General features: G+C 52.2%; 7 protein-coding genes across 7 annotated transcripts; 2 read left to right on the top strand and 5 right to left on the bottom strand.

Annotated features, from left to right (window-relative positions):
• Positions 1-799: 799 nt before the first annotated feature.
• LDX57_002743 (chitin deacetylase CDA6) lies at positions 800-2,249 on the top strand (the record flags this gene model as incomplete). Its single annotated transcript, XM_046084392.1, has 2 exons — positions 800-1,016; positions 1,072-2,249. The coding sequence occupies 2 exons, from the start codon at positions 800-802 to the stop codon at positions 2,247-2,249; spliced, it is 1,395 nt and encodes a 464-aa protein (XP_045940355.1).
• Positions 2,250-2,852: 603 nt separating this feature from the next.
• LDX57_002744 (uncharacterized protein) lies at positions 2,853-4,806 on the bottom strand (the record flags this gene model as incomplete). Its single annotated transcript, XM_046084393.1, has 2 exons — positions 2,853-4,447; positions 4,521-4,806. The coding sequence occupies 2 exons, from the start codon at positions 4,804-4,806 to the stop codon at positions 2,853-2,855; spliced, it is 1,881 nt and encodes a 626-aa protein (XP_045940356.1).
• A 236-nt stretch (positions 4,807-5,042) lies between these two features.
• Positions 5,043-8,339, bottom strand: VPS11 (tethering complex subunit PEP5; the record flags this gene model as incomplete). Its single annotated transcript, XM_046084394.1, has 9 exons — positions 5,043-5,420; positions 5,474-5,872; positions 5,923-6,423; positions 6,471-6,806; positions 6,859-7,092; positions 7,141-7,773; positions 7,830-8,126; positions 8,195-8,263; positions 8,325-8,339. 9 exons carry the CDS (start codon positions 8,337-8,339, stop codon positions 5,043-5,045), a joined length of 2,862 nt encoding a protein of 953 aa, XP_045940357.1.
• Positions 8,340-8,876: 537 nt separating this feature from the next.
• Positions 8,877-10,997, bottom strand: LDX57_002746 (uncharacterized protein; the record flags this gene model as incomplete). Its single annotated transcript, XM_046084395.1, has 1 exon — positions 8,877-10,997. The coding sequence occupies one exon, from the start codon at positions 10,995-10,997 to the stop codon at positions 8,877-8,879; it is 2,121 nt and encodes a 706-aa protein (XP_045940358.1).
• A 1,167-nt stretch (positions 10,998-12,164) lies between these two features.
• NUD1 (uncharacterized protein) lies at positions 12,165-18,136 on the top strand. The gene is made up of 2 exons (XM_046084396.1): positions 12,165-16,544; positions 16,606-18,136. The coding sequence occupies exons 1-2, from the start codon at positions 12,517-12,519 to the stop codon at positions 17,762-17,764; spliced, it is 5,187 nt and encodes a 1,728-aa protein (XP_045940359.1). The 5' UTR covers positions 12,165-12,516; the 3' UTR covers positions 17,765-18,136.
• On the bottom strand, positions 18,137-21,667 carry canA (putative cullin binding protein CanA). Its single transcript, XM_046084397.1, has 3 exons — positions 19,159-21,667; positions 18,757-19,095; positions 18,137-18,692 (listed from the first exon to the last, which is right to left on the bottom strand). Exons 1-3 carry the CDS (start codon positions 21,508-21,510, stop codon positions 18,276-18,278), a joined length of 3,108 nt encoding a protein of 1,035 aa, XP_045940360.1. The 5' UTR covers positions 21,511-21,667; the 3' UTR covers positions 18,137-18,275.
• Positions 21,668-21,800: 133 nt separating this feature from the next.
• On the bottom strand, positions 21,801-22,385 carry LDX57_002749 (ribonuclease P Rpr2/Rpp21/SNM1 subunit; the record flags this gene model as incomplete). Its single annotated transcript, XM_046084398.1, has 1 exon — positions 21,801-22,385. The coding sequence occupies one exon, from the start codon at positions 22,383-22,385 to the stop codon at positions 21,801-21,803; it is 585 nt and encodes a 194-aa protein (XP_045940361.1).
• Between the last annotated feature and the right edge of the window lie 675 nt (positions 22,386-23,060).

Consider the following 23,060-nt stretch of genomic DNA (forward strand, 5'->3'; position numbering starts at 1 on the left):
CTAATGTCTGACTGGAACAGTAGCCGATTGACCCTCTCAACGTTCATTCTGTGCATTCGGTGGCTTAGACGATGGATGTGTCAGGTGGTAAGCATCCATCAGGGAAGCGCTTCACTTGGACGCTAAAAAAGCAGTTCATGGACCTGATAGACTAAGTCCTCCAAAATTCCTATGGTTGTCTACATGATTCACGAAAATAATGAAATGGATTCATTCGAATACCCCAGCTGCCAGTTTGATCAGTGAACTTCTAACCCACAAATTCTTGCGAACTGATTGCTTGCTCGGCATGTCAGCCTGGGCTGGATAGAGCTGAGGATCTATCGAAGCATTGCTACTTTTTAATCATTGTACGCGCTTGAACTAGGCGGTCACATTCATGTCACCGACAGCTTGTTCGTACAATTCGAGCATGGGAGAAACGAGTCACATCACCAACAGCATTCAAACATGTTACATCATTGTCTTCTTTTTTTACTTTTATTAGACGAGTCTCGCCCAGAATTGATACAAATGATGCTTGATTGCAGTCCTTCCTCGCTCCTGCCGATAGTATCTACTTTCCACGCCAGACCGTCCAGCCGTTGCTTGTTGACTTCCCAGAATTGCACCTTCCCTAGCAAAGCCCAAACCATATCCATAACATTCACAGCTCTGCCCCTACCAAACTCACTCTGCAACATCAATCTCCATTCTTTTACTTCTCCTGTCCATTCTTGCTGAAGCCCTCGTCTATATACAACCCCATATTACCCTGCATCTTATAAATTCTCTTATCAAAGCGGTGGGCTTCTCAAAAATGTATTTGCTTTCCGCCCTGGTCGTATCCAGTCCCATCCTGGTGGCATTTACCACTGCACGTAACATTCTCCCCTCGCCTGTCGACAACCCTATTTCCTACATTCTCGGTCAGCAGGAGGACGACGCTCTTTCGGGTCTGGTGAATCGAGCAGTCGGAGCTCGGTGCGGTCCCGATTTTGGAAAGTGTCCTAATGGTCACTGCTGTTCAACTGCTGGTACGTTATCGCCCTATGTGTGGACATGACATGCTTCTAACTATCACCACAACAGGATACTGTGGCAACACAAAGAATCACTGTCGCTCCCCCGATTGTCAGATTAATTACGGTCATTGTGACGCTCATAAGACCCCCGGAGGAGCCCCGACAGAGTCCATCCCCCGCCCCCAGCTCGGCCATGTGGCGTATGGTCCGCATGCTGTTCGTTCCTGCTCTGTCCCGGGAACGGTTGCCTTGACGTACGACGACGGTCCAGGCCCATACACCAAAGACCTCCTGGATTTGCTTGACAAATATGATGCGAAGGCAACTTTCTTTATCACCGGTAACAACAACGGGAAAGGGGAGATCGACGCACCGGGAAAGCCATGGATCGAGCTGATCCAGCGTATGCGTCACAAAGGACACCAGATCGCAAGCCATACTTGGTCTCATCAGGATCTTAGCAAGATTTCCAGAGACCAGCGTCGCGTTCAGCTGCTGTGGAATGAGGTAGCCCTCCGCAATATCTTGGGTGCCTTCCCAACTTATATGCGTCCCCCGTACTCCAGTTGCACTCCTGAGTCTGGCTGTCTGAAAGACATGGGGTCACTGGGCTATCATGTTGTCCTGTACGACATCGATACGGAGGATTATCGCTACGATAGCCCTACTATGATTCAGCATTCGAAAGATATCTTCGATAGAGACCTCGCTCGCGGAAAGCCCTCCGACACGTCCTGGTTGGTTATCGCCCACGATGTCCATGAACAGACCGTCCATAACCTCACCGAGCACATGCTGAAGAAGCTTCGATCCGATGGGTATCGCCCAGTGACCGTTGGCGAGTGTCTCGGCGACACTGCTGACTTCTGGTATCGTAAAGATACCACATTCGACAAAGATCTACTCCTGCGAATGCCCTCCGGGGTAAGAAAGGGCAAAATAGTCTCACGAGACGGCGTGTGCGGCAATGGTATCACCTGCGCTGGGTCTGCCTTTGGCCCTTGCTGTAGTAAGACCAACCGCTGTGGCAATTATTCCTCGAATTGCGGAGAAGGCTGTCAGCCTGATTTTGGCAAGTGCAGCGGTATCCGCGAGTCTGACAAGCATCATCACAAACACCCCCACCATGAACTTTCTGACATGGGACGAAATGCTTTGAAATCCGAAGCATCGTCATGGTATGGGGGCGGCCCTGTTTTTGTAGGGTTGAATCTGGTATTGGTGGTGCTTGTGTTGTTGATATGATTCCTTGTTTCCATGCTCTTTGTGTAATCCCTCCCATCCTTCTGTTTTCTTCGCTCCTAGTGGAGATTGTCCGAACCGTTATCAACTATATATGACTTGTTTTCCGTTCGTTTGTGCGCTAATGGTGTTGGTTGTGGGATTCGCGATCTATTACTTATTAATTATTCTAGTGGAATGAATGGCTTTACAACTCCTGTCGGATAGAAAATATCATTGCTCGGAGTATTACGTGACTGACCATCGTAGGTTTGTAGGATAAGAGTAAGATAGACCTGTCGATATTTGGAATCCGAGTCTCGTTCCTCCGAAATCAATAGATAATAAACCTGCTATGATCATTGCGCATTTCAATTCTATTGCTCGGTATGTAGAGCATCTCTCGAATGAATAAATATACAGTGTCAGAGAACCATCAATCCAGGCCGAGCGTGCGTAACTAGACGACACAACAGAGCAAGATCCATCGGATGAACAAAGATGATTAAAAAAGAATGCTCCCATAAAACTCTTACTCCATTCCTCACCCATCCAACGCCATCAATTTCGAAGACAAGATGATCTGCTATGATCTGTTATGTGATGGGATGCGATGAGATGGTACAATCACCGCTTCACGATCTTCAACAAAGGTGCGATCCTCGCCCTTCGGCTCAGTCCCACCCGGTAGGGTACTTTGCTTGTCGATGAGATCGGACTGTGTTTGTCTGGTCCTTTTGTGGAGTTCTTGTTGGAGGTGGAAGCGTTGTTGGGTGTTGCAGGGTCGGGCTTTTGGGGTGTTGTTGGGGGGTTTAGGGGAGGTGATGATGCGTTGGTTTTGGTAGGGGATTGATGGCCGAGAGGTGGGTTTGGATTTGGAGATGATTCTTTGGAGGGTTGTTGGGTTTCGGTTGGGAGTTCTTCGGGTTGGTAAGGGGGATTGGTATCATTGGGGTTGGAGTCTGGGGTTTGAGCGGTGGTGTCTGCTGCTGGTGCTTGTTCCGACGTCTTCTTTCTCTTCCGGCCTCGTTTCTTCGGCGCTTGGTCTGTTTGGTCGGGTAGTGTATCGGGTTGTATCTGCTCGGCGGGTTGTTGAGGTGTCGGTGTTTCGATGTTGATTGAGAACGGCGCGGAATTGGCATCCTGAGGTGCTGTTGTGTTCGAAGGTCGTGATTCAACCCAGATCACATCATCCTCGACGTCGGATTCATATGTCTTCTGAAGTGTGGCGGAGGTTGTTTTGCCGCGTTTGAGCTTCTTCTTTGCAGGCTCTTTGGCGGCTTTCTCTTTCTTTGTCTTTGGGGCATCGGCGGGCTCGCTCTCTTGGTTGGGGGCATGGAAGGTGTCGGATACTACCGTGGTTGTTTCATTGGCAGATCCTTTAGATTCGAATCCGTTGGGGATAGACTGGGCATCGTCGGGTTGGTTCTCTGGGTTGGCAGTAACTCCATTTGCCTCAGTGTTCTTTGCGTTCTTCGACGGTCGACCTGGCTTGCGCTTTTCGGGAACAGGCGGCTGTTCGATAGCCTCGGGCCCAACCGACTGTGCCAATTCATCATCCCCGTCCACGTCCGGGAGACTCTGCTTCTTCGGCCGGCCTCGCTTCTTCGCCACGGCGGGAGGTTCAGCTTGAACCGGGAGAGAAAGCTCGTCCACACTTGTCGGAGGCTGCTGGGGCCCATTCGGACTGAGATTGTTATCGCTGATCGATCTGCTTGACTTTGCGGCAAGAATAGACGAGTTCGGCTCCGTGTCGTGCGGCGAGGATATCGTGCCTTGCGTAGAGTTCCACCGCCGTGGACTTCTCTGGATGGCCTCGGTGGGTATCGTTTGGTGGGATTTGAGGGTAGTGTTGTTTTCGGAGTATGTGCTTTCTGATGGCCGGAGGGATGATTCGAAGATATTGTAGGATGTTGCGGATTGCGTGTGGTCGTAGCTTGGGAGGCTAATGTTGTGGTTTACTGTGGGCGCATAGTGCTGGTAATTGTCTGAGTTGTCCAAGTAGTCATGGCTTGGTCCATCCTCGGCTGGGAGAGAGACGTATGAGCCGGGTGGTGTGGTCATTTGAATATGAATCTCTGGCTGTTGAGGGGCAATATATTGATCGTTGTTTTCGTTCAAGCCGTACGCCTCTGATGGACCGAGTCGCGCTGATCCGTGCTGAGCTTCCTCGTCGTCGAATAATCGCTGCTGCGCAAGTCCAATTTCAGTCATCATAGTCCCTAGAACATGTCAGAATATATCAGTTGCCGGTTCCAGACAAATCAATCAGCTAGGACATGCAGCGCATCTCACCAATTGACCCACCCCCCGCATTGGTAGGAATCCATCGTTCTTCTCGCTGCTGCTGTGAAGATGCTGTCCCCACTTGTTCGCCTTCCTGGGATGCCAGGAACTGGTCAAAATTGACTGCAATCTGGCGACTGCTATCCTCGTTCAGCGGGTCGTTCGACGTGTCTCGGTAGCTGGCTCGATGGTCGCTTTGGTGGACGACGGGTGGGGTGTGCGCGCGGGGCGGCCGCTCCTCCAACAAGGGATCATCCTCGTCATCGGAATCTTGGATTACACGATCGAAGGACATTAGGAGGATGCGATTGCGACAATTGACGGGAGTGGTTTGTAGGTCTAAGCTGCGACGGGAATGAGGAGTCGGAAGAATTGCTTATCTCCCTCTCGGCACGCGTCGTGGGCCACCATGACGCGCAGACACGTGATGATAAGGCTTCCGTTCTTGCTACTAACGAGGTGACTTTGGATGCCTTGCTCAAAGCTTCTATAGACAGTATGGTATTATTGTAAGTGAATACATGACATAAATCATTCCATGGTGCTCTGCGGCCGCATCACTCCTCTGGCGAAGAATTCGCTGACAACCCCGAATCGATCTTTCGACCGTTGAAGCTCCCCCTTGAACAGATCATGCTGGTCTGCCGATTCTACCTGGCGTTTTCGAATTGCCTTGATGGTCGAGTTCTGCGGTGCACACGTTGGACACTCCGCATCATCGTCCACCCTGTTCAAACAACGTTGGTGGAAAGAATGTTTGCAGAGGAAGTGAACCGTCGGAAGGTCGAGGGATCCCCCACAGGACATGCACCGACGAGCCTGGAAGACAACCGGCTTAGTGCCCAGTTGCTCGAGTTCCTTTCGTTTGTTCTCAGTTTCCGTGCTGTAACTGGATATGAGTCGGCGATTCTATAGAACTTGTTAGCTCTGAGTAATGAACCTGAAAATAAAGGGAGACCGACGCTCGATATGTCTTTGCGCTCGCGCTCGATGTTGTCACTCAGGTACTTCTTCACCCGGCCCATTGTGACAACTGCATTGTTGCTGAGGGTTTGAATCACTTGGAGCGGCGACATTAGGCCATCATCGTCGATTCTCTTGAGGACAACGTCTAGCTCATCCCCAGCCTCTTCCAGAATTTTGGGGCTCGACGCGAAGTAGGTCAGGGCGTCGACATAGAGATGGGGTTCCTCCGGTCCGTATTTCTTCAAGGCCTTGATGGCACCATGTGTGTCTTTGGCGGAAGTGAACGATCTGAAAATATCCGAGCGAAGGCCTTCTTGCTCCCGCACCAGGGTTGACCCTTCTCGGAAGCCGGAAAGGTCGGATAACAGTAGAACATTGGAGGTGGAGATGGGAATCTAAAGAGTATCAGCAACCATGAAACAAAAAGAAAGGCTATGGAGCTTACATCCTTGCCCTCAATCAACTGTTTAGCCTTGGTCTCCCATTTTTCCTTCTCCCCGGCGCCCTTCTTCCGATTGGCAGTGTCCAAATACATTTCGAAGAGCGTCGTGTATAAATCCACCTTGTCGTCCTTCTTCACATCATCCTGACTGATGAGCGCTTCTAGGAAAGCGATGAATTCTTGTGGGTGTCCAACAAAGGCAGAGAATGCTGTTCGAGGTTTGGGGACCTGATACTCCGGCGTTTGCTCAGCTGTCTCCTCCGGGGCTGTCGGTGCCGTTTCAACTGCATCTGCTCGTGTGCCCTTGGTGCTCATCAGAGAGAGAGGAAGAAAGGCCGCCAGGTTCTGTAAGGTACTGCCTGACTGTGCCTGCGGCTCCGCTGGGAGTTCGACTTCTGTTCGTGGCTTGAATTGCCCCTTGTAGTACTCGATAAAAAGATCGGTGGTTCTCTGCGGGCAGTTCGATAGTAAGACGCGCGCATATTTCATGAGGTAAGGATGTGCCTTCAATGTATCAGCCGTAGCTCTTGCAAAAGTTCATTTGAACGTACCAGCTCAGGATCGAGTCGCCAGATGTACTCCACTGCCTCTGCGTACTTCTTGGAGTCCTCGACCAGTATATCAACAACCATCTCATTTTCACCATACTTGGTAGCCAGGTAAGCAGCTTGTTCGTAGTAGCCTCCTTGTCGGCACATCGCAATGGCAGTTTCCAGGTCGAACTTCAGCTCGCCTGGGGCTTTGATAAAAGCATCTAATTTGCTGGTATCTTTCAGCTTGGCGTAGCAATTTAAGAGCAGAGTCGTGTGATCCACGGTAGCTCGATCATGGTCGTGTAGCTCTTCGAGGTATTCGATCAAGTTGTGAATGCGCTGAGTGTCGAGATACTGGGGCCAAAATTAGCGCATGTCAGAAACATGGGATATGACAGCTCCGTACCTTTCGAATGACTTGTGATGGCTCCGTATTATCAATAGCCCTGAGGTACTGCTGCATTGCTGTGTCATAATCACCCCTCTGGTAGAGAAAGTCACCATATTTGCGGTAAATGGTGTTCTGCTGTAGATTATCAACGCCGGTCTTCTGGGCCAAGTTAATCGCTAGAATATAAAGATTGCGCTGGTAGAGAATTTCAAGCTTTTGCTGAAGGGTCTTTTCGCGGTAGCGAAAGATCTGGATAGCGTTAGTGGAGCTAAAGACCATTATACCCGGCCTACATACCTTTCCATCCGTAGTGAGGAGAAACAAATCTCCCCATTCGATGAAAACCTGCTTCACCGAAGACACGAGGGACTCGGAATGGGCAATGAATTTGAGATCCGTATCGAGCAGCGTGAACGTTGTGGTCGAGAAGATATCTTCGGACTGATTCACCCCAAAGTTTCGCAGAGAGTCTGACTTCGAACCTCCAACCTTCGGAGGGCAAACCAAGGCAAGATAATCCTTGAAGATGTTTAGCGAGCTTTTAAAGCTCTCAAATGCATAGCTGGGACCACGCCCGTGCGGCCCGTATGTGTATATTGCATCCTCCCTTGCAACAAGAATATATCCCGACTCCTTCTCCAAGGACATGCACCCAAGGGCGCAACCCGTATCCTCTAGGACGCGCGCTGGCTGGCCCTGTCCTCGCCCAGCGATGATCAAGGCCAAAATCCGGCTTGTCGTAGAGATATAGAGGGTTGCGATTTGTCCGTGCTGCACCTCCAGACCGGTTACCGGCTCCTCCGACTCGAAAACAATGCGTTGTCGCGCGCCACGATCGTGGATCAAATCGCCGCGAATGATCGCGACGGAACCGTTGGCGAATCCGACCGCGACCTGCGAAAGGTCACTGAGCGCTGCAAATGCCGATATCTGTCCAGGTATATTTAGAAGTAATTTCTACACTCATCTCCGACAGTCACACATACGGGAAAGAGTCTCCTTGCATTCTGGATGGACGTTGTCGACAAGCATCGTGGCGCCCCCGTCTTCTTCTCCGATTTATCAAGCGCCCAGACTTTAAGAATGGGTTCATTCAACAAGTCCTCCGCGATAGTAACCAGAAGCGAAGAGCCCTCGATTTGTCTGATATGAGTGATGGATCCGGCGTCTGATGCCTTGAATGATCGGACGGTTTTGAAGCCCGACGAAACGATGTGAACATGGCCGTCAGCGGATCCGAGGAAGAGGTTGGCGGAGCCGGTGCAAAGAGATGATATATCAGTCTAGCGTAAGAGAATTACCCCAGGTCAGCACATTGAGTAAAACCAGAGGGCGACAGAGCAGCGCGTACATTGAACACCGACGCACTCTCCTCCGGCAGCTTGACGGGAGAGACGTCGAAGAAGTTGAAAGCTTTCCACTGCAGCGAGACGAGTCAGTAAGCACAAATGGGCGGTAGAGGCAGTGTGAGTAGCCCATACTGATGTCAGAGCCATTTGGTCGTGGCCCACGCCATAGACCGATCACAGCAAGATGGATGAATCGATACCGACGGGAGTTGCGGCCTCCAAATGTCCAGGTGTGGCCGTTGCGGAGCTCCGCCGCACTAAGGCCCGGAACGGCTGCCAACGTCATTCGCGATCCCGCCAAGACTGAGTACCTGAGGCCTTCTATTTGGGTCTACTACAACTGAGTAGCGAATGACGGAAGTACTTAGAACAGTACGATAGTTTGATACATGTTCGTCGTAGAATGATATTCTATCTCCAATATATGCACAAGGAATGTGTCGCTTCTAAGTACAGCAAGGCCAATCAACAGAGTGCGATTCTCCCGCTGTAATGCAAAATATGTCGAGTATTGATCGATCCCAAAAAAAAAACAATAGTAGGGAATAAACGAGAAAATGAAATAAACCGAAATAAGACCCCAAGACCGGAAGACCAGCTTCTCCATGACAGCTTCACCCACTAAAAAAAAGTTTCTCCAGGTTTAGCCAGTGTCACTCATGCCATATAAACATCGTTGAATGGCTAGCTTATCCCGCCAACACCTAGCCCGGCTTGTCGCTCCCTGGATGGTGATGGCCCGGGCTTTGTAGTTCGGCATTGACTAATTTCTTTGTTGATTTCGAAGCTCTGCTGTAGCCAACTTCCAGCTTCGGCGATGGCCTGGCTAAGATTAAAGGTCTCTGCAGCCGGGAACCCATCCTGTGCATCCTGAGCTGTGGGTGGGGTAGTGCCCGTCAAGGTCATAGGTAAGGCGCTGTGTTGGGTATCGACACGATGGCTTTGAACGGAATTCGGGACTTTCTCAATGCGAGAATCGAAAAGGAATTCGTTGTGCCTGGGCGACGTAGGCGACGTGTCGGCAAAACTGCACGTTTTTGCCTTCTTGCTGCCTGGCGCACTGGCGGGCGTCAAGATGCGCCGATACTTCTCCTTTTTGTCGGTGCTGAACGTAAAAGGCGTCACGGCGTCGATCATGCCTTGCGTGCTGATCATGTGCGCACCAGCCATACCATCCCCCCCGTATCGCCGAGACTCTCCAGTATGGTAGTCGGGCGTGCTTAGTCGGTAAAAGGGCGTGATGTTATTTGGAGGGGGTGAGATGGATCGAGAAAGATCCGAACCTCGTCGTTTTAGGGCCGGCGTTTCTGAATCGTGATGTTGGCTTTCAAGGTCATTTTGAAAGGACTGCTGGGCGAGGAGAAGCGCAGCTTGCGTTGAGAACTGGTGATCGGGAACAGTGTCCCCGCCATCCTCTGTGCCACCCTTTGGAACTGCCGTGGAATGTAATGATGTCATGTAGCCAGAAATCGCTGGATTTTGTTGAATGATCTGGGCGGAGGGCAATCTTTCGCTTGTATCTTTCGATTGATTGTTGGTTGATGGAGCCGGGTCTGGATGTGAGACGGGTACGCCTTCAAACGTCTTGGAACCGAAAGTCAGCGTATTGGACTCTTGCGGATTTGTCTCGTCTTCTGTTTGGTTCTGCCTGCTAGATTGTGCCGACGGTTCCTCTTGTGGTACCCGATCCGACTGATCTGAGGATTTTGCTGGTTCGACAACAGGAGGGATGCCTGCATGTTCCCGATCCCCGATGCTTGCAGTGGCTTTAGTGTTACCATTCACTTTAGGAGTCGCAGACCGGCGCTTCTTCCGACGGAACTCAAATTGAGGTAGATGGGAGGACGAGGAAAGAACACTGAACGATGTCTCCTGATCTGCACGCCTGGAATTATTTGGAGGCACATTAGAATGAGAAGTGCGCTCTCTGCTACCGGAAGGTATAGACTTTTTGGCCGAACCCAGACGGTGGGCCGAATGGGACACAGTATCAGGCGTTGCGATAAGTGACCTGCCGTTCGGACGAGGCGTCGTTGTCCTGTGACTTTCGGGCCCGGGAGATTGGAGGTGGCTTGGAGAAGAGACAACTTTAACTGCACGCCTCTTGGATCCATGGTGACGGGATGAGATTTTCGATGTAGGGGATGTAGGTGGGTCGAAATTGTGAAACTTAATCAGGCGGTCCCGATCCTTTTTCAGCCAGCTTTTATCGGTGCCTCGAATTGGAGTTGAGTTGTCTGAATTCAGTATCGTTCCGATTGTCTTTGCCTTGGCTTTGGGGATAGAAGCGGGCGTGGCCAACTGTTCACGACGTAGATCCTGTACGGGCCTAGGGCATGACGAGCTGCCATTCACCTCGGACACGACTTTCTCGCGTCTGAGAAGGGAGCCACTGGAATTTGAAGGCGCCGTAGAAGCTTGAGATTGGCGAATCTCTTGCGAATCGGGGGGTTGTCGCCGTTTCCGCGGGTTTGTTTCTTGTATCACCGGGCTGTCGGTCCCCTCTACCCCTTTACGAGTCTTTCGGTTATTATCCTCCGCATGCCCAGATTGCCTCCGGGTTTTCCTCCACGGATTCTTCCATTGTTGGTCATCAAACGGCCCGCGCAGAGAAGCCGAGAGGATGAATAAAGGTTGGCCCTGAAGATAGGCCCCTGCCAGCTTCTCGATCCTGCGGCGTTGCGCGGCACGGGCCTCGCTGTCTAGCTCATCGTCAGAGCCAACGATTCCGTCACTATCAAGGTCGGCGGACGAGGGGGGGCACGTTTCCAAGGCGAGCGGGGAGGTGGACCGACGAGGTGGCATCTGGAATGGGAATAAGCGGTGCGGTGAGGATTTAACGGATGGGACAGGTTTCAGCGCAGCAGCAGCGAGATGACGGCGGCTGCATCTGAGCTACTGAGGGACGGGCAGCACGCAGAGGACGCAGGAACTGGATGGAAGTCATCTGGAAAGGAAGATTGGTGACCTATCCAGCGCCCGAGTTCACGCGAAAGCGAAAAACCACTTAACGCGTCTCCCCGCGACGATTGCCGGGCAACGTGGGCTTATGTAAGTTACATTATTCATATCCTTATTCAGCTGTGCACTGTCTTTGATTTATACTGTTCATAAATAGTGGCCTTGGCTTCCAGGCAGCATTCATCCATGGATCAACCTCTAATCCGTGGTTCTTTCATGTCACTACCTTCATATACTCCGCAGATAACTATGTACTCCGTATATGAGCTGTTTCTCGTGGGCCTCCCAGTCCTTCTAGTGAACTCTGGTTCCTGGCGCCCCTCGCGTCCGGGAAACACGACAAGTGAAACCGCATGGGTGTCGAGGGAGGTACCGGGTACTAGCAACGTGCTGAGCCCAAGGGCTGCAAAATAAGTACCCGATACTTGGTGCTTGGGCCGAGAAGTGCCAACTCATCCTTGCGCGATGCGGTGTAGGGAGGATGGAGTCAGGATGCAAGGATGAAAGGCACCCAAGGGATGCCAAACAACAGGAACATGCTGCAAACAAATCTCCATGCACATGGCAAGGGTTGAATTATCCAAGTACTCGAACAGTTGGATTAACGATCGAGTACGGAGTAGTCCTACTCTCTATACTCCGGTACTCCTGGACGGGGTTGCCCCGAGCACCCGCCGGTGATCGATCGAGCCCCGTTCCACTTTAATTAATAACAAGATCAAACAACCTCGTTCATTATACTCCGTTCTCCCCTCTTCCATTATTCCTGCACCCGAATGTCCCCTACAATTTCCCTCTCATCAATTGTCTTACATATTGTTGCAGCTGCATGGTGTATCCATTCAATGATTTGCGTATATTCTTTTCTATTCTTAGTTTCTTCTATGTTTGTGTTCACACGGGGGCTTTGTGATCGCGAACACGCGCCGAGCTCATCTTAGGCCCTGCAGTCGCAAATCTATTTATTTAGAAAATCGCAAAGATGGGGAATTCGCCATGGCTCGACAGTCTCTCCGACGACTGGGTGCCAGTGCCTGCGACGCCCACCAGCCCGGCGCCTTCTCGCTCCATCGGCCACTCTCGTCGCTCCAGCCTCCAGAGTCTCCAGAGTTTCCAGGGCTCTCCTAGTCGCATTCCGGTCCCCGCGCGTCGCTCCGTCGAACCCTCCCCAATCAACGACCCTAAGAAAAAAGTGTCTCGCCCTTGCCATTTCGTGAAACGCGAACCGCCGACGCCCAAAACCCCGCGCACCCCCAAGACCCCCTCCAAGTTGCGATCCCCCGTCCCCGACAAGACGAAGAAGAGCCCCAAACCGAACCTGCCCTCGGGGCGTAAACAACCGCCCGCCAAACAGCCGCCCGCCATGGACACCAGGTCCCCCCTACGATCGGTCTCGAACGTGTCCAACGTCTCCGGCCAATCCGTCCAACACGACACCGTGCAAGTACGACCCAATAAAGGGAAAGGCAAGGAGGGCACCCCGGAGTGGCGACGGAGGTTGGTCCAGGGTGAGCTACAGGCCGGTGAACAGCGCGACTTATTCGCTCCCATCGGACTAGAGAGCGTCTTCAAGCCTCCAACGCCGCGCGTTGAGAAGGCGGAGCATGAGATGATTCCGAACATGACGCAGCCGGACAATGTGTGGGATTTCAGCGACGCGCCCGATAAGAGCTACGATGAACAAGGAAGGCACTCATTGTCCGATACGCACAATGGGCATGGTCTGGACAATGGTGATTCCTTTGTTGAGGAACCGAAACCATTGCCGAGGAGACCGGAATCGCGCGACAGAGCTAACTCCCAAGGAAGCCCGCAGTCGTCGCGCACGGGCACGTTGGACATTAAAAAGAGCGCGCACTTGCTCGATGCCGATCAACACGACGCTTCGCAGAACGATACCCAGATGAGGACGGCCAGTGGTCTCGAGGATCTTCGCAACGAGGGGATTACGCCTATCACGTTTTCGCGAACCAACACCGTCGATGGAAACGGGACGTCGGAAGTCATCAAGTCCGCCCTGAAGCAAGTCACGAACAAACTCGAACGACTATCTATGGCGCCGGGAGAGCGCCCGGACTCAAGGGCAAGCGACAGCATACTCTTTAACACGAAGGTGCTCAATGCCATGGAAACTTTGCCCGACGACGACCTGCTCGACGTTACCAGCAATTCGCTCCCTCAGGACCTCTCCATGGGCACCTTGGACTATCGAGGTCGCGGAGCTTTTGCGAATCTGGGCCGCGATCAGTACGCGAGCGACGCTTCCTTCCACAAACGTCGATTTTCCCCGCCGTCCTTTCCTTCGCAGCGCCTGTCGCCGTTCATCCCGCCATACTCCAGAATCCGAAGCTCCCCACCGTTCTTTCAGAAAGCCCACCCCGTGGCTGATCCTCCGACCCTTCCTCGACCTTCGTCGGCGCATGTCAAGACTTCTACGTTTGATCAATTTGAGGCGGACAGGAGCGAAGTCATGCCGTCCTCGGGGAGTCCGCTGAAGCTGTTTGGAAACCATGACACGTTCACGAATAATAGGCTCCTGCGTCGTATGAGCCAGTTCGAGGAAACATTTGGCGAGGTCTCCGAAGAAGACGAACCGGTTTCCCCTTCGGAAGAAGCTCGTCGCAAAGGAGAAAACAGAAGCTTCTTGAACGTCAAGCAGGACACATGGGGTGACCAGTCTGTTCGAAAGAGCGAGCGGCCCAGATCGCGCAACGCGGCCAAGCTTCGTGTTAGTCGATTTGGTGATGGTGAACTGGATAATTTTGATTTCTCCGATACAAGCCCTTATGAGCCGAAAATGCTGAATCACGATGCTCCGGATCCCGATTCGCAAGCTTCTTCACGTCGGCGGAGATACCTTCGTCGCAACTCATCCAAGACACATACCTACGACTACGACAGCGACAATTCGAGATCAGCCGGGAAGGTGGATTCACTCGCAAGGTCAACCCCACCCCCCGATGTGGACCATACCCAAAAACAACGAGCTTTCTCAAATGCAACCGAGGAAGCGTCCGAGGTGCAATGGGCCCCTAATACACCCGCAAAGGACCCAACGCCGAAGAGGCGCAGGACATTCCTGAGATCCCATAGTTCGAGGAAGCAGGACGATCTCGGCGCGGACGATAGACAGAGCCAACAAGCGGACACCCTTTCGTTACTACAGCGGAGTCTGATGCAACATGGGGTGAGGGATGAAGTCGATGGCTCTCTGCTTCGACCGCAGTCATCGCAACGACCGAGGACACCGACCCCGAGTCAGAGGTCTTCCACGAGAAAGAGGTCCTTGCCGAGTCGGGATCTACCACCCGGTGGGCAGGATGAATTTGAGCCCGAAGGATCTCCGGCGGATGGGGCTGTCCCCGTAGTTAAGGTGACCGGCGTCAAGGAGGAGGTTCGGAAAGGGTCAATCACAACTCAGGATTTTCTGAATGAGGCCACGAAAATCATGGACATCATTCGATCCAAGGGCAGAACCGCGCCGGGAGGACTGTCTAGTGTGGAAGAATCCGACAATGAGGATAATAACCAAAATGAAAGCTACGAAGATGAATCGACCCGGGAAGAATTCTCTCGTCCTCCAAGCCGGGAGGGTGCGGATATACGCAAATTGAGGGAACCCCAGGAACCGAACCCACGCATTTTGAGTCATTTGAAAAAGTTCCAGGAACAGGATGAGCTGGACTTTGACGTCAACGCCTCTGTCATGTCGTTACATCTTGATGATGACGAAGACTCAAGCCCTCCCCTGCACGGGAATCAGACCGACGATAATCTCGGTAATCTGCCGACCCAAGGAACCGACCAACACGAGCGTAAGCTTTCCGACCCTACAACGGTTGAAGAGGATGATAGCCTCCCCGAATTGATGACCCTCAACACGCAAGTGTCTGGCAAGAGTTTGAGCGCCCGTTCTGTCCCCACTGGATCCTCACAGAGCTCACATGCCAAAGGCGTCCTATCCTCCGACTTGGTATCTCACCTGATTCCTGAGCAAGTCAACGGATTAACCTACGACCGTTACAAGCACTTGTGGGTCAAGGAGAAACCGCCACCGTCGCCTGAGAAGCCGAAGGGAGACGAAAGCGAGGACGACCCGTTCAGGGATATCCCCGACCTTAGTGTTGACGAGCTGCAGGAGATGATGATGTCTCCGGAGCGGACCAAAACCCCCAACGCTTTCGAAGATAGCGCCGCTGCTCAAAGCCCACTCGGCGCTAAAGCTACCTCCCCCAAGACGGCGGCACGACCGCAGTCCAAGGATGGAGAACCGTCCGTAAACGCCAGCTCCGCGCAGTCGAAAGTCTCCCGGGACTCGTCTAGCTTGCGAAATTCTGGGACTCGAGCCACATCTTGGATCTCGGATCGCCCGAAGAGCAGAGACATCTCTAGTGAGGTTGAACACGAAATTCAGCTTCACGAAGGTCGGTTATCAAAGCCTCCTCGGCGCCAAATTAGTGGCAACAACCAAGCACGAGTTGTCACTATTAGCTTTTCGTCCCCTCTAGTTTCGCAGATCGCTTACAGCGATAACGAGAGCCCTACGAAGCTTCGACGAGAGATGATCACCGATGGTGCGCACAAATCGATCGGATCTGAGAATGCATATGATTGCCAAGAGCACGATCAGTCCGACCAACCCTTCCCCAAACGTTCTATCTCACGTATAGACGAGACAGGGGAAGAACCCGCCGATGATTTGAGTCTGGTACGGAGGGACTTTGGATACCCGATATCGACTCCAGTCAAACAGTCCGGTGATCACTCTTTGGTTCATTTCAGGAATAACGATCATGATACAAGCTACAGCTTTCATCTAAGCCCTCTTCCCGATTTCACACTGGATCAAATCGATCAATCCCTACAGCTGGAGATGAGCTACGTGGCCCAGCGCACGCACCCTACGTCCCTGCGCCAGGTTCATGGCACATTCGCTTTAGCGACTGAGAAACTGGTCAAACATATCACCGAGGTCCAACCTTTTGAGCCCTACTGGGAGCATGTCCGTCGATTGATCCTTCGTCATAAAGGGTTGATTACACTTCACAAACTCTGTGATTTCTGTCCTCGTTTAGAGGATCTGGATGTGTCCAGTAACAATATCGGGCAACTGAGCGGAATACCCTCAACCTTGAGAACGCTAAAGATTCAGTACAATTGTCTCTCCAATTTGACTGCGTGGGGACACCTTGTCAATCTTCAGTATCTGGACGTTTCGGGCAATGACCTAGAGAGCCTGGATGGATTTAGCAGCTTGATTCATCTCAGAGAGCTTAACGCGAACGACAACAGGATTCGAAACATTAGTGGCGTGTTCGAGCTTAACGGACTCTTGAGTCTGAAACTGAGAAACAATGACCTGACGGTGGTTGATTTTGAAGGATCCGAATTGTGAGTCTCTATGGCCAGTCAGTACCCTTCTGCGTGATTAAAACTGACAGTTCCCGAACAGAACCCGTCTACAAGAATTAGATCTCTCTCATAACCACATAACGTCTGTTCGTGAGATCGATACTCTTACCTCCCTTTCCACGCTTGACCTCAGCGCCAACCAAGTAAGCGAGCTCGGCTTGTCGGAGTCTCTCCCTGCCCTGCGATCGCTGAAGCTCTCGAACAATAAGCTGCACAACCTGGATGCCAGCTTCTTCCCATCGTTGTCTCTTCTCTACGTCGATCAAAATTCCCTTACCACGGTGTCCGAGCTTGGCCAATGCCACAGCTTAGATGTCTTTTCTGCGCGGGAGCAAATGCTATCGAATGATCACAATGCCGGGTTTTTTGACGTGGACCTTGGAGTGGTCAAAGATATCCGCAAAGTATTCTTGTCTTCGAACAAACTCTCTCTGCAAACGCTTTCCCCATCAGTGCCTCTCCTGAGTTTACAACTGCTCGATGCTGCAGCGTGTAGCATCCAGACTCTTCCCGTGGATTTTGCATTGAATTTCCCCAATGTTAAGGTCCTAAACCTGAACTTCAACTCCCTGTCAAGCATAAATGAGCTGGTTGGTGTCAACTGTCTCTCTCGCTTGGCGCTTGCTGGCAATTGCCTGTCAAGGTTGAGAAGACTCTGTCAGGTCCTGAGCCGGCTCGGCCGAACCAACAAGGCAAAGGTCTCCACCCTCCAGAAGTTAGACATCAGAGGAAACCCATTGACTCTCCGGTTTTATCCTCACCCTGTTAGGGGCAACGGAAGACCTGAGAGTCCAAGGAAACTGGAAGCGACGGAGACTCAGCCAGCCCGATCGGACCACGTCGGCTTGGATCTCTTCTCTGTGCTGGCCGATTTTGGGCGCCGTGAAGAGATGATCCAGTCCGCCATTGGCGAAGACGACGACGATATCCCGAAAAAAGACGTCGAGATCGATGATCCATATACCCTTCCACCGGCTGATCCCCAAGCAGATCAGAAATACCTGGCCCATCTGGACGAGCCGACTCGACTTCGTCGGAGAGTTCTGGAGCTAATGCTTTTTGTGGGAACTGGGGGTTCCGTCAAGCTCTTGGACGGCTTGGAGCTGCGGCCAGCTCTAGAGGAAGGGTCCGACATGGATCTTGCCTGGACTAAACTGGAGAAACTGGGCGTGCTCAAGAAGAAGGCAATCACTGCATAGTTGGGTTAATCTAAGGGCATCGTCGGTGAAACCTTTTCTTGTGAAGATTCAAGGGTGACATTTTGCGTTTCAGGCGTTGCTTAAGGGCATACTTGTCCTCATTTGAAAGCTATGGAGAAAATTGCGGGCGTTGGTCTTTTATTCTGTGATGGATGGATGGATTGGTGGATTGTTTGATTAAACTTGCATACCCGGCGTTTGTTGTCTTCTGGGCATTATTCATGGCACATTGAGCGAGGTCACATTTGGATTATACATGAGCGACCTGTTTTTGTTCTTTTTAGTATACCTTTATTGTTGTGAAAATCGAGTTTTCTTTACTTTTCTACTTCCTTGACCTTGGGCACATAGGTATTCATGCATTGCATGTCACTGCTAGTAATCAAAAGACATAAAATTCATCTCCGTTCATTTTTCGCTATCGTAAAACTAGTCATTGACGGGTTCTTCATTCCCTCATTGAAGGCCACGGCCACCATTCGCATCTTTCCATTGATGACCCCTCCACGATTTAAAAGTCCGTATCCAAGCTCTTCAACTGAGTCGCAAACGTCTTCCGGACCCATTCCATATAAGCCTTCCATTTATGGTTATCCGCGGAGGTCTCAGCGTTCGGGAACGCCTTGCTCAGTTCGCGAGTGATCTTGAGGACGCCGTTCGATGCTTCCTGCGCCTTCTCGATGTCCTGCTTCACCGCGTTGTCTTTGAGTTTGAAGGATAGGACGACACTGTAGCGTTCTGAGAGGGCGTCGAGGTATCGTTGTGTTTCTTCGGGGGCTAGCGTGATGAGCTTGGAGGTCATGAAATTGCTTATGGTGCGGATGTCTTGCTCGTCGTCGATTCCGGCGAGGATGCGGTCGAAGAACTCCGAGACGTGGGAAAGTGAGAAGGCGGTGTCTAGCGAGGCGTAGAGGGTTTCGTAGGCGCTCTGGAGGTTGGTGTTAGTTTGGGATGTTCGGGCAATGCTGGGTCGGGGAATGGAATAGGTTTACCTTGCGCAGTTCAAGGCCGTCGTCGACCTTGTGCTTGAATGGACCCATCTGGACTTCACGGATGAGTTCGGGTTTGATCTGCGTGTCGCCAAAGACTGCCGGGAGGAGCTCGTTGAGATGAGGAAGGATGATGTCCATCTTGTTGTGGAGAGCAGAGTTCAATGTGGTCAGAGCAAGACGGTGGTTGCCGAGGTCACGATCGCTGAGCATATTGACCAGCAAGGGTACAATCAGCGGTCGGAGCACATCGTTATAGGTATCCCTCGAGTCGGACAAGGTGTAGCGGAACGCAGAGATGACGACGCCGCGAATACCGGCATCTGAGCTGGACAAGTATTCCTGTATTTGAAAAAGGAACCATCAGTCGTAAGTCGAAAGATAAAAGGAGACTGTGCGTCTTACCTGGAAATGGGGAATATAGGCAACAGGGTCAATCAGCGCCAAGCGGCCAACGCATTCCGCACCGACAGCACGGTTGTCCTCCTCTTCTGAGACAAGGAGGAGAGCCTGCCAGAGTTTGAGAGCCGAAGGAGCCACGTCGGGGCGAACAATTTCGGGATGCTGAAGCAACTCCTTCACCGAATGCAGGAGCAGGTAGCTTTGGGGGTTCGACTTGTCCAGGCCATTCAGGATCGTGGGCAGGTAGGCATTCACGTTACCAGCAGCAGCATTTCCAAGAGACGCGGCCGAGGCCAGACGGACCTTGTCGGATTTGGAGTTGAAATGGTCGATGAACAGGTCTGGTGTTAACGAGCACTTGGATCCCATCCGAAGGCCGACTTCTCCTAAGATGGCAAGGGCAAGACATTTGCGTTGAGCATCCTGTGCGGTCTGTAGCTCTTTCAAGAAATCCTCCATCTTTACACCCAACTTCGGTCCACCATGGACAACAAGAGTACCTATGGCCCGCCCGACAACGGAGGTGTCGCCGTTGATACCAACGTCGCGTAGCAACCGTCTCATTAGATCGGCCCCGGCCTCTTCCTCCCCGATCACTTTGACGAGCAGCAAGAGCGCCTTCAGGACGGTACCAACTAGCGACGAAACAACAATCGAGCATAAAGCGGAAACCAACCCCTCGTTGACCAGAAGCTGTGCGTTTCCAGGCACAAGCTTCGCTAGGATGATGAGGGCAGGTGCAAGGAAATGGAAATCCTCGGCAGTAATCAGAGGCAGCAGCGAATCTTCTAAGTCCTTCATGGTCTTGTTATCGTAGTGGGCTCGAGTCTTGGGGTTCATAGCTAGACTACGGAGAGCTTCCAAGCTGGCACCCCGGAGCACGCGATCTGACTTCCGCAGCTGGGCAGCGAGTTCCGCAGTAACTTCGCTGACCCATGTGGCCGGAACGTCAGCCTCGCGGCTGCACAGGACAGCGATATCGTCCACGGCACGCACCGCCGAAAGTCGGGTGGTCTCATTCCTCAGGCGATCAACCAAGACAAGGAGACCCTTTGAGCGGCGGTCCAGGGAGAGGAAAGACGGTCCGTTGTCCCCAGAGGTTCGGGCTATAAGGACACCGAATACGTGAATGGCCCGCTGACGGACCTCCAGATCGGCGCTCGTATCGGCGATGCGATCGTGGACCACATCGTATAGCTTCTCCAACTGGGACTGCAGATCCTGAGAGGTTGTCGATACCCGGGGCGGGGTCAGAGCCTTGACGATCTGTTCAACGGCGCCAAGGGCCTCGCTGCTGACTTTGTAGTTCCTGTCTTTGACGGATCCGATGACGCCAGGGATCAAGGCGATCAGGAAGGGCAGGAGAGCATCCGACGTGTGTGTTTCGGCAATCGCGGCAATAAGACTCAAGGTCTCGACCTGGAGGGTTCCCGCGCTGACGGCAGCTCCCGCTGGGGCGGACGAACCACCCGACAAGGACGCCGATTTCAAGACGTCCGCGATCGGATCTTCGATCTGCTGGAGATGATCTGCCAGCCCTCCGTAACGAACAAGAGCCAGACTCTTCAGAAGAACGATGATAGCTTGTTTCAAAGGAACAGACGCTTGCTTCCACATCTTAACAATGCTTTGTACGATAATGGGCACCGAACGGGCCAAGTCGGCCTGGGGACCCGACTCGGGCGACGAAGGAGCAGCAACGGGGGTGCCGACCGCGGATGAGGTACCGATACTGGGTTCGAAGTCAATCATATTGGCATCGCTGTCCTGTCGTCTTCTCTTCCTCGAGTTTTTCGATCCGCCGACGGACTCCAAGAAGCCACTCGACGTGATAATCATAGCACCGTCGCCAGTCTTGCGAACCAGAGCTGTCATTGTAGAGACCACCTCCAGCTTCACGCTCTCTTCTCTTTCCTTACTAAACCGGGCAATGAGGGCGGGAGCGATTTGCTGGTACAAGGACGGATTGGTCGACGTGCGGCCGCGCTCGTATGTCGAGATAACGGAGTAGAGCAGCTTTGCAGCGCAGCGACGAACCTTCCAGCTCATGTCGTCAACATCACTATATCCTCCCTCCTCCTCGAAGTCTTCGAACTCGTCATCATCCAGGTCGGGCTCCTCGGTGCCATCGTCCTCCGAACCATCGTCCTGGGTGCCACCCATCTCCTCGTCTTCTTCGAAATCGGCGACATTGGGGTCGTACTTAAGAAATCTGAGAGCTGATTTCACGGTGTTGAGCAGGTAAGGTTGCATCTGTTGGCTGCACGAGCTGATCAAGGCTTCCAGCGTGACGAGAGCGGTTTCGCGGAGCTCGTCCGCCTGGGGGTCGTGCTCGTCATCCGAGTAAGACGACATTGCGTCGAAGAGCAGGGTGATGTCGCAAGCAAGGCAAGTATGCCAATGTGGTCAGGACGGAGGAGATGAAGTCAGAGGAGCTTCAACCAGGGCAAGCTAGCTTGAAAGATCGAGCGAGAATCAACGGGGAAAGAGCTGGAGTGACGGAGAGCTTCCAGCTGAACCCCGCGCTAATCCCAATTGGACTCGGCCCCACGTATCCCCGAGTCTCCGGTCTTGGCATAAAAAATATCAGAAGAACCGAAGTGAAGGGGAGAAAGAAAGAAAGAAAGAGAAAAAGTCCATCGCATTCACTGCTGTAGAAAGTCAAACAGATCCAGTGACGAGGAACTGGACTGTGCCTTTTGTTTGGAAGCCAACAGAGCTTGCAATCCGCCCTGCTTTCGTGCTTTGGCCCGTTTCCTACTGCTTGCATTGTCTGCCGGCTTAACGGGCTGGTTGACTTCTGCAGCATCGGTGACCTGCTTGTCAGGGGATCCTCCTAGAGATGCAGGTTGTGGGGTCTCTAGCTTAGGTTTCGTTGCAACCTTTGGCCGTGCTGCTTCCATTCGAGAGGGTTTGACCGTACGTCGACGACACCGAAGACATTTGTAGACCGTTGCTCCATGAGCAGCAATTCCTTTCGCCGCAGAGGCTCGTTGCAGGCTCTTGTTCTTCTTAACATGAATGGTCTTGGTGGTTTTGGGATTTCTGGCGCTCCCACAAGCACCACAAGAAGTCTCTTGCTGGCGCTGGTTCAACGGCCTGCATTCATCCAGAAAAATGTGATTATGCGCTGTCATTAAATGAGCTGCGGTGGAAGGGCTAATGGCTTTCAAGTGACTAGCAGCGTCCTTGAGAAAGTTGAGCCGAGGATTATGATCACTGAAAGGCATGATAGCAATTGAGGAGTGAACAATGGCACCAAATATTCAATAATGTCTAGCCGTGAGGGAAGGGAGATGTTGATGTTCCTTAGGTATAGATCTGGGCCGAGCAGGTGATAACTGGACCCAAAAAGACCGGCGACCCGCAACGGATCTTCTTCCTCTCTCTTCCTCTTCTTCTTCTTCCCTTTGCATTCACCACCTCCCTCCCTCCCTCTTCCCTCTACCATTATTCACTCTAGGTGTTTCACTTTTCTTGTTTTCGTCGATTTCTTGTAGCTTTTCATTCTTTTCTTCTCGGTTGCACTACTTTCTAGTTTTGCCTCCTCTCCTACACATCTTCAATTCCGGTCTCTTTTTACGGCCAAGCTTAATTTAGCTGTTTACTTATCTCCTTCTCCACACTCGACCGACTAGGCGATCTAACACCTTTGCCTACCGGAATGGAGGCCCCTCCTTCGAACTCTGCTTCCATTCGGGTGGCCCTTGAAGGCTGTGTGAGTTTCTTTCATCTGTTCTCTGTCTTTGCAACAACTTTCCTGGTCCTCGTGACTCGCTGCTAATGCAATATGCACCTCAGGGTCATGGCTGCCTTCATGACATTTACGCATCAGTTGAAAAGTCTGCCGCGCTGAAAGGATGGGATGGCGTGGATTTGCTGATCATTGGGGGAGACTTCCAGGT

The sequence above is a fragment of the Aspergillus melleus genome (assembly GCF_016097325.1).
Source record: "Aspergillus melleus strain CBS 546.65 chromosome Unknown contig1, whole genome shotgun sequence".
Lineage (NCBI taxonomy): Eukaryota > Fungi > Ascomycota > Eurotiomycetes > Eurotiales > Aspergillaceae > Aspergillus > Aspergillus melleus.

Coding starts and splice junctions, on each gene's coding strand:
- canA (XM_046084397.1), bottom strand. CDS start 21,510: ATGTCGTCTTACTCGGATGACGAGCACGACCCCCAGGCGGACGAGCTC. Junction 19,096..19,158: donor CCTATATTCCCCATTTCCAG/GTAAGACGCACA, acceptor TTTCAAATACAG/GAATACTTGTCCAGCTCAGA. Junction 18,693..18,756: donor ACGGCCTTGAACTGCGCAAG/GTAAACCTATTC, acceptor ACCAACCTCCAG/AGCGCCTACGAAACCCTCTA.
- NUD1 (XM_046084396.1), top strand. CDS start 12,517: ATGGACACCAGGTCCCCCCTACGATCGGTCTCGAACGTGTCCAACGTC. Junction 16,545..16,605: donor GATTTTGAAGGATCCGAATT/GTGAGTCTCTAT, acceptor GTTCCCGAACAG/AACCCGTCTACAAGAATTAG.